Source organism: Ostrinia nubilalis, chromosome 24 (genome assembly GCF_963855985.1).
Source record: "Ostrinia nubilalis chromosome 24, ilOstNubi1.1, whole genome shotgun sequence".
Lineage (NCBI taxonomy): Eukaryota > Metazoa > Arthropoda > Insecta > Lepidoptera > Crambidae > Ostrinia > Ostrinia nubilalis.
The window spans coordinates 11,501,393-11,518,946 of record NC_087111.1 but is presented as its reverse complement, the minus strand read 5'-3'; the positions used below and the strand labels follow the sequence as shown (position 1 = coordinate 11,518,946).

Sequence of the window (17,554 nt, the reverse complement as noted above, 5' to 3'; positions counted from 1 at the left end):
ATATAAATAGCAATTGCAATAAATATGTTTAATAATTTGTGGATTATATCGTAGAAAATATAAACACAGATTTTATGTCAAAAATTTCTAGCCTTTTAGTTTTATAAATACGTTCAAAAAGTATCTTATACAAAGCTAGAGACAATACATTGTTAAACATAGAAAACATTTTACATGTATTTAAAAAGACAGAAAAAACACACAAAATTGCAAAACTGCGAATGTACAAAAATCTAAAATGTAAAAAAAAGATTTAACCTCCGTCAAAAATACTAACCTACCATTAAATGTGAGATTCTAAAGTATTTTCATGTGTAGTCTTATAAAACATAAACATTCATTGCATGCAAAAAGATAATAAATACATAATAGTGTCGCGATTCCCAATTTATTTTAATTCTAATCAAATTTACATAGACATGACATGTTCTAACTTACTGTACATAATTAACACTAATTATTTAATCAGGAATGTATGAAATTTATGAATACTACTAAAAAAGATAATTTAAAACATTTAATAAGAAAAACTTGTGAAAGCACATACATATTACATTTCATACAAACCCGAATCAATTCATTACATAAAACAAGTGACAGACGATTATTTATATTGTCATTATAAATAAAAAATACTATTGTTAAGTCAATTCAAAGATGGCGCTAACGCTTGTAAAGTTTTAGCTGTTTCAATCAAATGTTTTAAAGGCTGGCAACACCAAAAACTAGTAGATTTCTTCACCTATTATTTTTAGCGTTGCTTGGTATTCGAACACGTATTGTAGGCAATGGTTTTAGTGTCAAAAGTTATGACGTAGATTGCATTGAGCGTATTCTTTTATAATTACCTCACATTTCCATTCTCTGCAAGAAAGGTTTAATCACCATTATTTATGGCACCATCTTATTCTATGGTAACTCAGTTAACAGGTATCTGTTGTATCTTAATGCCTTTACCAGAAGACTAAGAATGTAATACCCAGAAGCGTTGGACCAATCATTATTTGCTAACATTCCCGAATATCCACCTTAATAAGTACGCATGTACTCTAAATTACTTATCATAAATACAAAAACTACTATTTACACTCGACTAACAGTCATTTAGCTATAAGTAATATTTAATCTATTTGTTCATAGCGGTTTGAGCAAAGGCTGATATGCTTAGACAGACTTAGACCAGTGTTGCCAGGTGAATTTATGAAATCTAACAAAAATATTCAAAAAAGGGTATTTTAGATATTGCATTGCTGGCAACACATAGGTGGTGGGCGCTTAATTTCCTCTTACACCGATGGGCAAGTGTCTTATATCATAAAAAATCCAGAATATCATTTCGAATCTGCATATTACGAAGCGTATAAATCAATTTGGTATGGATCTTTCACTTAAACTTATACAAACTTGGTATTCACAATCTGATTTATTAAAGCATAGACAAAGAAATATGCGCTCTATAATATACAAGTCAATATTTTTTACAAAAGGAAACACTGCAAGACATTGGACATAAGTCATTTGGCCAGCATAAAACACCCGACCTTAGTTCTTTTTACAAATATAATTTTTACGTATGGAAACACTAAGACATTGGACTTAAGTAATTTGGCCACCTTAATTCTTACAAAATGATGTGTAATTTTCACATAATACATGGACGGAAGTCATTTGGCCATTTTTAAAACGGTAATTTTTCATATGGAAACACTGAGACATAGACCTAAGTCATTTGGCCACCTAATTCTTCTTGACCTTCAAAATGGTGAGCGTTATCGTCAAGAATAGAGCTATCCAGACGAGGGTTGCGACGAATCCCATATACACATCGGGGTCTGAGAGAGGCCAGCCACGCGTTAGTATGGAACGAAGAGACGTGGTTGCCAGCGTTAGAGGTAGGCATAGAGACACGTAGCGGAGGACGAAAGGCATGCCTTCTATGGGCCAGATGACCCCGCTGAGTAGAAGTGTAGGGTAGAACGACCCCAGGGCCAGTTGGATCGCGTTCCGTTCCAGTTCGCAGGCGGCGGAAATTACGAAGCCGAAGCACATTCCACAAAGACCTAGAATGGGAAATGTGTTTAATATTTCACCAGGATCATTTGCATATGACACCAGATGAGGCTTGGAGAATGCAACATTTATGATGGTTTTTATTTGGAATCACTTTATAGAGCGAAGTAACTATAACAATGAAAACCTCGGGGCTAAGAGTTTTCGAAATTACAACTATTTAATCACGTTTGTAACTTTGTCTAGGGGCCTCCATATTATGTAGAATTATTTTTCATACTAGTTACCAACAAGTACCTAGTATTGAAATCTCAAAAAATAACAGATACATTTTTAATCAGCTGCAAATGATACTTTTTCAGAAGTTGTAACAAACCCCCCAATAAAAGTTACACCACAATTGAACCCTGTTTTAATGTGACGTTTAGTATAGAATAGAAATGTCACTTTAAAACAAAGCTCAAGTAGGGTGTAACTTTTTATTAATATGGTGGGTAATGGATCTTTTATTTTCTTGAGGTGTGTATTGTAAGAAAAGCATTTTAAAAACTAATAATAGCTGTTGATTTCTCAGTAGTATTTTGTTATGTAAATGATTGTACTGTAACCTATATGTGTACTTAATGAATAAAATAAAATAAATGACCGTACCTTGCAAAATAGTCAACATGATAACATAGAAGATATTCCCGTTATTCTCCACTTCAAACACCAGGATCATGAAGATGAGCACGAGGGCCGTCTGTCCACACATCACCACGAATTGCGTCACAACGTGAGAGAATAATATCTCGCCGGGAGACACGCCCGCCACCCACGACCGGTCCAGCAGACCTTCCATTCGTTCTACGATGAGCGCTGATGAAGTGAGAGCCACGGCTAAGAAGAACACGATTCTGGAAGGAGAATTTCAAAGTTTGATAAAACTGTGCACTTAATGACATTTGTTTTGGTGTGATGTTCATTGTATAGTTCTAAAATACTGAACTGTCCTATCCATGACATTGACAGTGGGGCGCCACCGTCAATACCGGATCGCTGGTTCCGATTTTTGCCATGCTGGAAACCATATAGTTGAACGATGGTAGCGCCCCCCTGTCATTGAGTTTGGTGGGCAAGTTCAACGTGGGTCATCTATAATAAACTAGCTGACCCGGCGAACTTTGTTCCACCTTAATGGCAATAAATAAGCAGACTTTTTTTTATTTCGAACGGGATAAAAAGTATCCTATGTCCTTCTCCTGGCTCTAAACTACCTCCCTGACAATTTTCAGCTAAATCGGTTCAGCCGTTCTTGAGTTATAAGTGGAGTAACTAACACGACTTTCTTTTATATATATAGATGGTTCCTTTCTTTCTTTGATAGGTAGCGAAACAGTGTATGTATATGTCAACGTGAAATTGTGAACTCTGTCAGTTTATAATATAACGCATTAGATTGTAAACTAACAGTGGGTTAGGTTAGGTTAGATTGTAATTTAACTACGTCAGATTATAATCTGACGGAATTCACAATTTTACGGTGACATATACAAAGTGGGGTCTTTAGGCGTTTTCGCACTATGAGTACTTGAGCTGAGGTGCAAATTGCTCAAGAACTAGTTATTTGAATAGGGCTCTTCGCACTGTAGACTTCAAAAATAATGTAGGTAGTTGTCGGACTGATACTTTATGCAATGATTTAAAATATTTTTTTTAATCTTGGTATCAGCCCATAGAAGATAACGGTCCGATCCGTACAATTAAATATCGAATCACATCAAAGTATAAAAAATCACATTCTTCCATAATTCCACTAGACATTTCACACGTCACACCGCGGTCACACAAGCTCATCGTCATTAAGAAAATAAGGAGAGTTAGTTTTACATAGGAATAACAATTGACGATCATAATAATAAATTAGGAATTTACTTGTGTACTGAAATGTACTCACGTCAGAATAACACCAGGGGCGACGAAGTCAGTGAAAGAGGGGTCCTTATTTCCATAGATGGGGTCCATGAAGTCGATGGGGATGTCTCCCAGCTTCGGGTTGTAGTTGCACGTCTCGAGCAAGCCCTGGAAACACACATTATGTGATTAATTGATTACGTAACCCTTCAAGCCCCGGGAATCGAGACACAATAAAAATCTATTTTTACGCGCTTAGTTTTTACATGACCGCTTGGGGTTTGGTGGGTTGGTTTTGTGATGCAGTATCCTGGAGGACTATATGTATGGAAAGATGATAGAAAGGGACGTATTATATTATTATTTTTTATGAAAATAAAAGCCTCGTTACTACCTGAAACTTATTTGCCATCTTCAAAAAAAGTAGCTTGACCTAAAGTAGATACATACATTTATGGAAAATGGGGTAAAACAGACATTTAGCAGTATTGTTGTGTTTTGGCAACTGGAGATATGATAGCCAATTCTTTTGTTGTTAGAATTCCGGAATCGTCCCCGTTGTGGTTAAAAAAAGAAACTAATAGGAGTAACATAGTCCATAATTTTTTTCTGGGTCCATACCACAGTCCATTTTTGAAGATCTTTTATAACGTGTGGAATAGCAATAAAACATTCATCATGAACATTTAAATTAATTGAAAGTTGATTTGGTAGTTACCTTAGCAAAGTCCCGGTAGGAGAACTGTATGTCCCGGTTGAGCATGAGCCCGATCTGCTGGTTGGACATGTCGAGCCACACCTGGATCTCCGACGACGATATCGTCTCGTTGTCGGCGGTGTCGGCTGTCGGCAAATTAAGATTTGTTAAAAAAATTCAACTATAAGTCCTAGGTAGGACGCTGGTGCAGAAAAGTTCTCGAGTGGCGACCATGAGCCGGAAGACGTAGTGTGGGCAGGCCTCCCACTAGGTGGACCGACGATCTGGTAAAGGTCGCGGGAGGTGCCTGGATCCGGGCGGCGCACTATTTGTGGAAATCCTTGGGGGAGGCCTTTATCCAGCAGTGAACATCATTTGGGTGAAACGAACGAAGGTAAATCCTGGATTAGACAACGAGAAAACTTAAACGTGGGCTCAAAAGGTCTTCCTTCAAGTACCCGCGAATCAAGGATAATAGAAATCAATTTAATTGTTACTGCATTTTCATGCGACCGCTTAGGGTTTGATGGATTAAGAAATCGTACCTATGTCTGAATTTTGAATAGTGTTAGCTTCAGTTAATTTCAAACATCTTATCTCCATAGACCTGCCTTGTATGCCGTCACAAGATTACAAATAGGTTCTTTTGTCACTTAACTAGAGAAAGTCTGGCCACTAAGGAGACCGTGGCCAAGGCTGCCTCTTTAAGAAGGGTAAAAGATCTACCTACAAAGGGGTAGTATAAGGGGTACTACCTAGTATAAGGGCCTCCTTCATCACTTACCTAGAGCAAGTCTGGCCACGAGCGAGTCCGTATAGTTCTCATTGAAGTACAGCACTCCCCACGCGTCCCCTTCCTTCACGGCGTCCAAGGCTGCGTCTTTGGTAGGGTAGTAGATCCGCCTACTAAGGAGTAGTAGACCTGCCTACTAAGGGGTAGTAGACCAAGTTTGACGTCACAAAACTGTAGGTTTTCAACACTTACCTAGAGCAAGTCTGGCCACAAGCGAGTCTGTATAGTTCTCATTGAAGTACAACACTCCCCACGCGTCCCCTTCCTTCACGGCGTCCAAGGCTGCGTCTTTGGTAGGGTAGTAGATCCGCCTACTAAGGAGTAGTAGATCTGCCTACTAAGGGGTAGTAGACCTGCCTACTAAGGGGTAGTAGACCAAGTTTGACGACGTCACAAAATTGTAGGGTTTTCAACACTTACCTAGAGCAAGTCTGGCCACAAGCGAGTCCGTATAGTTCTCATTGAAGTACAGCACTCCCCACGCGTCCCCTTCCTTCACGGCGTCCAAGGCTGCGTCTTTGGTAGGGTAGTAGATCTGCCGCGTGTGTTCCGTGAGTTGTGCTAAATAGCGGCACGAGAGGTTCTTCATAGAGCACGTTGAATTGAAGGGGCAGTCGCCGTCGATTACTCGCACGTCGTCGTTCACGATAGCCTAGAAGAAGGATGGCGTGAAAAAATTAATACTTTAAAAGCGCTTTGCAAAAACCTTTATGATTTTTTTCAATGGCAAGATGGAAAAAAGTCATCCAACATCATCTGGCTTGGACGAATCAACCACGTCCAAGTCATCTGGTCATTTTAAAAGCCTCCACTGCATGGGCACGATTCTAATTTACCAGATGCAATCGATCTGGTTAGGGACTACACATCAAACAGAGAATGGGCAGCAGCGCTCTCTGAAAAACATCAATCTTTTAAACTGCGATCTCCAACCCGCCTGCCAAGCGTGGAGATTATGGCAAAACCCTCCACTATAGTGGAGGAGGCTCATAATCCAGCAGTGGACTGTAAAGGGCTGTTGATGATGATGAATCGATCTGGTGAAGATTTCGGGAAGCACCTTGATGCGGGCAGTGCAGGACCGATCGTTATGGAAATCCTTGAAGGAGGCCTTTGTCCAGCAGTCGACGTCATTTGACGAGTGCCGGATTATGACTACTTGATACCCTAACTAAGCAATCCACGACATCATAAAGGTAGCAGGAAGGCGCTGGACGCAGGCCGCTACCAACCGGGCAACATGGAAAGCATTGGAGGAGGCCTATGTTCAGCAGTGGACGTCCTATGGCTAAAATGATGATGATGATGACCAAGACCACTCTGCCAAGAGTGTAGCGACGAAGAAGAAGTAAATGCTATAAGAACAGAAGAAGATGTGTTTGCTGGTAGGACAAAAAAAGAATGAGACATGTATAGGCTCCTTAAGAGCATTTGACGATTTGTAAGTACTAATTTAATTAGTCTACACAAATAAAGCGCGGGAGGTGCCTGGATGCGAGCGGCGCAGGATCGGTCTTCGTGGAAATCCTTGGGAGAGGCCTTTGTCCAGCAGTCGACGTCATTTGGCCAGTGCCGGATTATGACTACTTGATACCCTAACTAAGCAATCCACGACATCATAAAGGTAGCAGGAAGGCGCTGGACGCAGGCCGCTACCAACCGGGCAACATGGAAAGCATTGGGGGAGGCCTATGTTCAGCAGTGGACGTCCTATGGCTAAAATGATGATGATGATGACCAAGACCTCTGCAAAGAGTGTAGCGACGAAGAAGAAGTAAATGCTATAAGAACAGAAGAAGATGGTGTTTGCTGGTAGGGCAAAAAAAGAATGAGACATGTATAGGCTCCTTAAGAGCATTTGACGATTTGTAAGTAATAATTTAATTAGTCTACACAAATAAAGCGCGGGAGGCGCCTGGATGCGAGCGGCGCAGGACCGTTCATTGTGGAAATCCTTAGGGGAGGCCTTTGTCCAGGAGTGGACGTATTTCGGCTGAAACGAACGAACACAAATAAAGATAATTTTGATTTTGTAACTTACCAGCTTGAGGTCGGTGGGGTCGCGGCCGATGGCCAGGCAGAACAGGATGACCTGCATGACGGGTAGCACGAAGATGAACAGCATGACGCCGATGTTGCGCCACATTCGCAGGAAATTCTTCTGGATGAGCGCCTTGATCTTGCCGCGGGACGTCAGCTAGGGAAATTTTATTGTAAGTGCAAGTACAAGTTAGAACCAAAATTGGCCACCGCTCAGCATGTGTCATGCTCTGGAGTGGTAAATAAAACCCAGAACATGACGCTGTTATTCTGCGGTGACCATTTTTGGAGAGAGCTGGAATACAGAGTATTTTACTCCATGCAAGAAAACATATAACTAAAAATGCGTGTCTTTAATAATAATTCCAATTTAGGTATGCGAGACATTTCTACTAGTATTTAAGTATGTAATCTGTAAGTCTAGATATTAGCACGTCACTACCTTGTTTAATATACCACGCAATTTTGTATACCCATTATAAGATACACTATACAATAATGCATGGTAAATTCAGTGAACTGCTCCTGAATCGAATGTACCTACTACTGCTATTTCTATTTATTTATATTAACCGGCAGACAGTGGTGACTGAGTTTGTTGCGGCGCTTCTTCTCAGCACTTGCCAAATGTTGGTCTCGAAGCGCTGGTAGGGTAAAAAGATTATGAGACATGTAGAGGCTCCTTAAGAGCAAAATGACGATTTGTAAGAACTATTTATTAGTCTAAACAAATAAAGAAATTTTGACTTTGACTTTCATAATGTAAGCGCCATGTTACTTACACCCGTATTCACAAACATTACTATGAGGTCTCACAGTGCGCGTGAACGCCCAGGGTCCCTATTCATAGACAATACTTGAGTGGCGGAGTGACACACACGAACCAACTACTGAGCTCTATTCAACGCTGTGCGTTCGGCTTCGCATAGCGTTGCTGCTACACTTAACAAACATTGTTTATGAATAAAGGTGTTAGTCAGTGAGTTTGTAACAAAATTTGATGACATCAACGTAAAGTCGAGAGCAAAAGATTTTTATGTTTAACTGGTAATGTTGCTTAGTAAACCGAGATAGCCACCATTTCATCTATGTCTGTTGCCATTACAACAATGTTAAAATAGTTGTGTTTCGGCGATTGCATATACTTTCTTTGGTGGAGAACTCGTACTGATCATCATTTTCCATCAGGTGAGATTGTGAATAAAAAAAAGTAGGTAGTCATTTACTAGTACTTCACTGATGACATTTCGGCTGTTACTACAGTCGTGGTCACAAGCTTACTTGTTATTAAATAACCCTTTTTTTCGTCTCTCTCCGTTATAAAAGTAATCTAATATCAATTTGGTGAAAATCATGGTAAAAAACTTACATTGAAGCAGTCGGTACAGTCCTTGCATTCGTTGGTAACAGCCTCCGTAACTTTCCCAGGGAGCTGGAATAAAACAATTAAAGGCAAATGAGAATGATGAAATGTCAATTTAAATAATGGAGCTCGCTTTATGTTTAGTGTTTTTTCTTCAAAGTTTTAATGTACAGTTTAAACTTTTCAAGGCTGAAAGTACACAAAACTTAGACATTTCTTACATTTGTGGAACGATGGCGTTATGCAAGGCTGTACTCTCAGACCACTACTATATCTACATTTGTTTATTAATTTAGTATTGAATGCATTTTTGTTATTAGTAGGTAAGTATGAGGCGAATTTTTCTGACTGCTGATAAAAAAATGGTTTGGCGGTGCTTTAAAATGCAAAAAACAGTTTATAATTAAATTAAAATTGATTTATTTCAAGAAACCTACTGTGGACTAAATATGTTATATTTAATCCGCCTGGGTTTAATTCCAAAGTCGTGTCAACTTACGTCGCCATTAGAACCGACGCCATTCTCCACGATCAGCACCTCTTTGCTCTGGTTGATGGCTTGGAAGTTTAACCCGACCACCTGTGCGTCCTCGGCCGCGTACGGCGCCTCTTCCCGCTTGGACAGCTTGTTCAGCCCTAGGGCTCCGCCGGATACGTTCAGTTCCACTACTGGGTTGGTTTGACCTGGGAACAAGGAGATAATAGCTATTGTTAAACTTATTGGGCAATGATAAGAAGTTGTTTCCACATCAGCCACATAGTTTTGACAGTTCCAACTCCTTGCCGAACAGTTTTTTTTAGGATAGCTGCCAAAGCCACGATGACCCAAACTTCATGATGCACCGACATTCTATCCTATATCGGGAGCATACGCTGACAAACTTTCAGATTTTATAAAATGACGTAGGTCTGGCGTTCACCAGCTCTATAGGTATAGAGGGGTATTACTATTGATTAAGCAAAGTGATGATTACCTTTAAGATTTGTTATCGATGTTATCAATAAGTTTAGATGCGTCGTTTGTGCACTAAAATTTCAAACTTGTTTCATCGGTCAATCAGCAAAAAAAGGAGGTACTTATACCTACCTAATCATTTGACCCTAAAACACCTGTCTCACCGCAAATTATGAGGCTGAAAGTACGAGTACTGGAAATACGATATGCATCACGGACACGACACGCTCCGTGCTCACCAAGTATTTACTCTGGATTCTAGTTTCATTATACTCGTATGGAAAGGAAAAGTAAACAATCTAACGACATAGTTAATTACTAAACTTGAGCATCATTAAAAAGAGAAAAGCTTGTACGATAAAGGTTTCATTTTTAACCTTATCAGCCACCAAGAACATAGCTTTGAAAACTAAGTTATTTTCAGCAATTTCAGCTTCGGAAATCTTATTTTAGTGGCTTATTAACACGCTACAGAAACGGAACTGCTCCCACCTCTCGTTCCCACCCCTGTAACTCCTGTGTGGCCAATAAAAACCCAACCAGTGAAGGTCAAGTTTGTACCGGGGAAAGTTAACATGCTACAGAAAGTAGAGATTATAAAATAATATAGGTAAAATCTAAAAAAGTAAGTACAGTTAAAATCTGTATAATAAAGTCAGTGGGTAGACAACACTTGTTGAAAAAAATATGCGTGTCAAGTATCGCTTGTTCAATCATTTTTCTTAGTTAAAATCGATTTTCTTTGTACATTTATAGCAGATGCTGATTGCTTTAAATCAGCGCTAATTGCGTACTACAATAAAACTGAACAATAAAAATGCAATCTGTCTCATTATGAAGATTCTAATTGTTTATTAAAGGTCATTTAGAGCTCACTTTGTAATTTCCAAATGATTATTCTTCTTACTGCTAAGATCAGTCATATTTTCCACTAAAATTATTGTGGCTTTAATGATTTTGGAATCTTAGAATACTTGATATTTTCGTCAAAACTGGAATTGAAATGTCTGCATTGCAACCGCTGTGTACGGGACTATTCCTACCTCGCATTCACACTCTGTTTCTCTCATTCATACAACTCTTGTGGTAGCCAGGATCTACAGCTTGAAAAAAATCCAACCAATGAAGGTCAAGATTTTCCCTCGGGCAACTCCTATCTCTACAGTTACAGTTTGATTGCCATAAAAATACAACCCAATGGCTAAGTCATCCCCACAGGAATAAACTGTCATTGGACCAAAAACGATCTTAATCAGAAGGAAATAGGAGGAGTTTAAAGGCTAATGATCGACATTTTTGAGGTGTAAGCGGATGACAGCTAAAGAAAGATGACAGATAGAAAAACCATTATTGTAGAGATATGCCTTTTCGGGTAGGTTGTCTCAAGGCCAAGCCAGCTATTAGGCTATTTCGGATAATGCCAAATAAGATCTATTCAAATGAAATGAAAATATTGGCAAGGCTGTAACCAACCATGTATGAATTTTGAGCTGTTTTTAATATGGTTCTACTGAACAAAGGTTTCAAATTGTTTAACTAAGTATTCTTAGATTTTCCTATTTTGGTCTTAGCAACAATCTAGTTGTTTGCACACGTCGGCACCACTGTCCACCGACTCAGATGATGATCTTAAACAAACAAAGCAAGGTCAGCAGAATGTTACAATATTAGCAACATAGTCTCCTTTATTCTGATGCAATAAGGTCGTAAATAATACTATTTAGACTAAGAGCTAGTGAACGCCAGATTTACGTTATTTTATAAAAGCTGAACCAACGAGTAAATGAACTAAAGACTAAAGTCGCTGACATAGCCCGACGGATTAGCAAGCTGAAGTGACAATGGGCAGGGCACATAGTACGCAGAACTGACGGCCGATGGGGCAGCAAGGTTCTGGAGTGGAGGCCGCGTACCGGAAAACGCAGCGTGAGACGTGGGTAAAAGGTGGACCGACGACATCATAAAGGTAGCAGGAAGGCGCTGAACGCAGGCCGCTACCAACCGGGCAACATGGAAAGTATTGGGGGAAGCCTATGATCAGCAGTGGACGTCCTATGGCTGAGATTGAATTTGAATAAAAGCTGAAAGTTTTGCAGCGTATGTTCCCAACATAGGTAAGAACGTTGGTGCATCATGAAGTTTGGGTCACCGTGGCTTTGGCAGCTATCTTAAAAAGATTTTCTGGCAAGGGGTTGGGACGGTCAAATCTATATCTGGCTGGTGAAGAAACAACTTCTATTTATTTCAAAATTAATACAAAAATCAGCTTTAATGATATAACGCGCCTTTTCAACCGACTTAAAAAAAGGAGGAGGTTCTCAATTCGACCCGTATGGTTTTTTTGATGGCGATAACTCCGCCAATTATGAACCGATTTGAACAAATCTTTTTAATAATAAAAAAAACAACCCCCAAGGGTGGAAAATTGGGGATGAACTTTTTTATACGCAATATCTCCGCCGATTATAAACCAATTTGAACGATAATTTTTTTGTTGAACAGGTATTATCAAAAGGGTGGTTTCATGCGAATTTGAAGAAAATATTTCACCCCCAAGGGTGGAAAATTGGAGATGAACTTTTTTATACGCAATATCTCCGCCGATTATGAACCAATTTGAACGATTTTTTTTTTTTTGAATACTTAGTTATTATTTGTGTTCACGCATTTGAAGTCGGTTTTTTTTTTTAAGTTATTACGGTATTCCTTAGACTGTAATTCTACTTCTGGCGTTCACTAGCTCTTAGTCTATTGTTTGTAAACAGAGTTAAAGAAAATTGAATTAACTCGTCGTGACGATCGAAATGCATCGAAGAACATAGTAAACATAGGATGTTGTGGCCAAGGATGACGGATGGGGTTCCTTGCGAAAGACTGGTTTCATTGTTGCCCGCTTATTAAAACAGTCTAGCATCTAAGGGAAATCAGTTTCCGTCGGCAAACAAATGATACTATGTTTATACGAGGAATAACTCCGCGATAATTTTTCGTGACACCTTTGTGGTTATGTAAGTTAGGAGTGATCTTCTGCGCATGATCAAAGTATTCTGTTCTGTAATAATTCGTTCGTTTTAACATAAGACCGTTTATTTTACATGAAAATTATCTATAGGTACAATAAGAACCACAATTGATGTTTAACAAGAACATTTGAACTCTGGCCATGCTAAGTTGAAAAAATTCTAATAAGTAGTAGGTAGGTATAGATGACAATACTCGTAGTTCTATTGTTATTCACGTCAATTATTATTATTATTCTGTCTAATGGCTTCAATGGTGCGAATTTACAGCACACTGGTTTTGCCAATGTCGAGTGTTTAGAGAGACACGGTGGACAGTGGAATTACTTTAGATCTCTGTATCTAACTAGGTTGTGATTGAAATTCAAAATTTGGTGTTGATTTTCAGCGATAAAAAATCTTTTTTGTAACTAAAACCAAGTATAGGTAGTTTAGTTAGGTACTAGTAATTTATTATGTGCTAAAACTAATAATAGCTAGGCACTGTCGAATGGGACTGCACGCCTTAGAATACGTAAAATTTAAAATAGGCTAAGATATAAAATGCAAAAAAACTTGAAACGTCCGTGTCAACTCGGCAGCTATCTTAACCTCTTACGTGATACGCGTTTTAACATCTTGCGAAACGTCGACCGGTCTGCCCGCGTCGGGTTTACGACTGAATTTTGCAAGCGTTGTTTATTATTATCCGTTTATACGAGTACGAGGCCAATTTACGGTGATCTAGTGGTTAAACTACTTTACTTACTGACCTGTCTCTGTGCTTGATTTCTAGGCGTACAAAGAAAGAGAGCAACTCATTTTATAAGTTATAGAGAAAACACTAATGTAATGTACAGTCGCAGAATGAAAAGGTTCGTCACCTTAGTGTCGGTTTTCGCATGCACTAGGTACCTACTGTAAGAGTCAAACCTGCCAACATAACAGTGCAAGAAACAGAGCTGCTAACATTTAAATAAATATGACGTTTGCTAACGAATAAGGTTTTGCTTGTTTATTTTTCTATCCCATCAGTGCAATGTTACAAAATGTAGTTTTTTTTATATAGAAATAACAATGGCAGGTTGAACCAACAAGAAGGTTTATCAGTTTATCAATCATAATAATCTTCTTGACAAGATAAATCGACTTTGATCTGAATAATTTTGAACTTTACTGACGAACAGTTAAAGATTATTTTCTCTAACTCGAGATTATTCTGTAACATAGTTTCAAAAGGTAATATGTGCTCGCGATTCGTTGAAGGAATCAATTTGAAAACTGACGAACCTTTTCATTCCGCGACTGTACCTAGGCACTGCCTGCCTAGTAGGCAGGCACCTATAGTAAATCTCTTTCTAACCATTGATTAATTTGAAAGTCCATCTGATTCATCAATAAAACTACTAGCTTTTCAAACTAAAAGTAACCCATTTTACTCGACACTGAAAAAAAAAAACATTTTCAGACTTGTCTGGCTTTGGATTTAGGTGTGTGATACCTTACCTTGTTTTCTAGACAGCTTTAGGAAGACGTCTTCTAGCGATATGCAGCTGTACTTGGTGAGGAGAGCCTGCGGCGACTCCTCGGCCAGAAGGCGACCGCTTCTCATCAGGCCGATCTGAAAGGGACAGAGAATACTTATAAATATGCGAATAGTACAGAATCATTCATCTGATACGGGACTATTCCCACCTCTCGTTCCCACCGCTTCAACTCCTGTGTAGCCAGGATCTACAGCTTGACCGCCAATAAACAACTACCTAGTTCGCTACCCATTGCGTTGTTATGTCTGTGGTCACAGCTCAAGAACGCTTCTGCTTCAAGAACCATCAGTTCTACGATCTCCATGCTCCATTGAAGTGATAGAAACATGTAAGTGTGTCGGTTACTTTGACTCTCATTTCAGATGCAATAAATTTACTCAGATTAAAACTGCGAATATCTACTAAACTTAGGATAAGTTCTCTCGCTCTCACCGCTGTAGCTCCTGTATGTATTTGTAATGTTATTTTAGTCAAATCCAAGGTTATTCAATGTTGTTCACAATGCTTTGTGGTTTTTCAGAAACTTAATGCGAAATTCGTGAATCAGTACTTAGAGGACAACTAGATGTTTTAAAGCATTTGGAATCACTTAGCTATTCATTTTGTATGCTATCTATATTTTTAAGTGAAATCACAAACTTGAACAAAACGAATTCCATTTTCACATTTCTAGCAAAAGCAAAACTTTTCCAGAATAGTATAGACTTACTTTATGGTGTTAAAATCATACATAAACTATGTCTTGCTAAACCATAGACATAATAACTTGCTTCCTTACGGCAGGTCCATTTTATTAGTGTCACATTATGGTTTTAACGAGCTACACCGCCATTGAAGAGGAATGCGGTTAGTCTCATGTCACCTCATGGTTCAAATCACGTTTGTAGACTAGAGGACAGGGTCTCTTTAAGTTTTGTGACTGTATTACGTAGCAATGGACAAGATGGGTACAGTCTGACTATGTCGTTGGCTTAATGATAAGTTAGAAATACCATTTGCTGAAAAAAATATTGATACTACGCAATGGTTCTGTAAGGTAAAAACAATTTTCTTTATTAACTACTTTTGAAAGTTTTTTTGAAAAATACAGAAACTCAAAGTACAAAAGTTTCTTTAAAACTAACTATAATGTTTTTAGAGACAAATCCCACTTACAGGGTGAGATCCCACCCAATTTGGCCATAATAGTTCAACCTAAATAAATACTAACTACTTTAACCTTGGTCACTGGTGAAAAATTTACTCGTATTTTTTCAAAGAACTTTTAATTGGCCTTCTTTACTGATTTAACTATATGTAAACACTTTCCAGTCATTATAGATGCTGTTAGAGACGCGACTGCTGGCCCTTGGACCATAATTGCGATATTCGTCACGTGTACCTAATAATTTGATAGCGAATGCTATAAAGGTAGGCCGGTTCTGAGAAGATGTCTCGCAAGATTGATTAACACTAGCTTTGTATTTAAATACGACGATCTTTCATTCAAAGTTTGTCGAACTCACACTAATATTACAGCTGCTTTGTAATTTACTTCATTAGTTGGAAATCCTGATTGGCTTGGTAGGTAAATAATTTTTTTCTGTCTTACTAGTCCCACCTGTTTAATAAATATGTCTTAGGTAGTTTTGTAATACTTTTTTCATAAACAGCTTTTGTTTTGTATTTTTATGCTAAAATAGCTATTCACTTGGACTACACGTTTTTGGATGTCTTTTTAGTTCTGGCGGGATATTGCAAAGTATCGAAACTTAGCTTTCCGCCTACGTCTTTGCTCGCATACCTAGATCACAAAATCTGCCAAATATTATGTGGATTTACTAATAGAGTGAGCTGAAACTGGTCAGTCATCGGAACAAAAGGCCAGAACCTACGCTGTGCTTGCCGCGCCTCTTCAATATAATCCGTCTTGGAGCTGGTGATGAGGACCAAGTGCATCCAGATGAACTGCCTCAGCAGTGGATCCACACCAACGGTGGGTTTATTCAGGATTAGTAGCCCAGGGTCTTGCAACTATTGGACTATCATCTGAACTAAAATCTAGAACTTACGCTGTGCGCTTGCCGCGCCTCTTCAATATAATGCGTGCTGATGATGACAGTTTTGTCTCCGGAACTGGTGATGCGGATCAGGTGCATCCAGATGGACTGCCTCAGCAGTGGATCCACACCAACAGTGGGCTATCCAGGATTAATAGCCCAAGGTCTTGCAACTATTGGACTATCATCTGAACTAAAATCTAGAACTTACGCTATGCGCTTGCCGCGCCTCTTCAATATAATCCGTCTTGGAGCTGGTGATGAGGACCAAGTGCATCCAGATGGACTGCCTCAGCAGTGGATTCACAACAACAGTGGGCTCATCCAGGATTAGTAGCCCAGGGTCTTGCAACTATTGGACTATCATCTGAACTAAAATCTAGAACTTACGCTGTGCGCTTGCCACACCTCTTCAATATAATGGGTCTTGTCTCAGGAGCTGGTTATGCGGACCAAGAGCATCCAGATGAACTGCCTCAGCAGTGGATCCACACCAACGATGGGTTTATCCAGGATTAGTAGCCCAAGGTCTTGCAACTATAGGCTATTATCTGAAGTAAATGCCAGAACTACTTACGCTGTGCGCTTGCCACACCTCTTCAATATAATGGGTCTTGTCTCAGGAGCTGGTGACGCGGACCAAGTGCATCCAGATGGACTGTCTCAGCAGTGGATCCACACCAACAGTGGGCTCATCCAGGATTAGTAGCCCAGGGTCTTGCAACTATTGGACTATCATCTGAACTAAAATCAAGAACTTACGCTGTGCGCTTGCCGCTCCTCTTCAATATAATGGGTCTTGTCTCAGGAGCTGGTGATGAGGACCAAGTGCATCCAGATGGACTGTCTCAGCAGTGGATCCACACCAACGGTGGGCTCATCCAGGATTAGTAGCCCAGGGTCTTGCAACTATTGGACTATCATCTGAACTAAAATCTAGAACTTACGCTGTGCGCTTGGCACACCTCTTCAATATAATGGGTCTTGTCTCAGGAGCTGGTGACGCGGACCAAGTGCATCCAGATGGACTGCCGGAGGATTGGATCCACCCCAACAGTGGGCTCCATCCAGAATTAGTAGCCCAGGGTCATGTAACGGTTGAACTATAGTTATCTAGAACTTACGCTGTGCGCTTGCCGCGCCTCTTCAATGTAATGCGTGGTGATGATGACAGTTTTGTCTCAGGAGCTGGTGATACAGACCAGGTGCATCCAGTTG

At 39.5% G+C, this 17,554-nt stretch overlaps 1 protein-coding gene across 1 annotated transcript in view; it reads right to left on the bottom strand.

Moving 5' to 3' along the window:
- Positions 1 to 1,266: 1,266 nt before the first annotated feature.
- Positions 1,267 to 17,554, bottom strand: part of LOC135083939 (ABC transporter G family member 23) — a 134,493-nt gene continuing 118,205 nt past the window's right edge. Inside the window, exons 8-16 of the mRNA XM_063978704.1 lie at positions 14,257 to 14,371; positions 9,296 to 9,480; positions 8,803 to 8,865; positions 7,435 to 7,590; positions 5,814 to 6,045; positions 4,622 to 4,746; positions 3,947 to 4,071; positions 2,662 to 2,906; positions 1,267 to 2,060 (exon numbers count right to left, since the gene is read on the bottom strand). Of these exons, the coding sequence (XP_063834774.1) occupies positions 1,738 to 2,060; positions 2,662 to 2,906; positions 3,947 to 4,071; positions 4,622 to 4,746; positions 5,814 to 6,045; positions 7,435 to 7,590; positions 8,803 to 8,865; positions 9,296 to 9,480; positions 14,257 to 14,371 (1,569 nt within the window). The 3' untranslated portion in view covers positions 1,267 to 1,737. The remainder of the gene's footprint in view (positions 2,061 to 2,661; positions 2,907 to 3,946; positions 4,072 to 4,621; positions 4,747 to 5,813; positions 6,046 to 7,434; positions 7,591 to 8,802; positions 8,866 to 9,295; positions 9,481 to 14,256; positions 14,372 to 17,554) is intronic.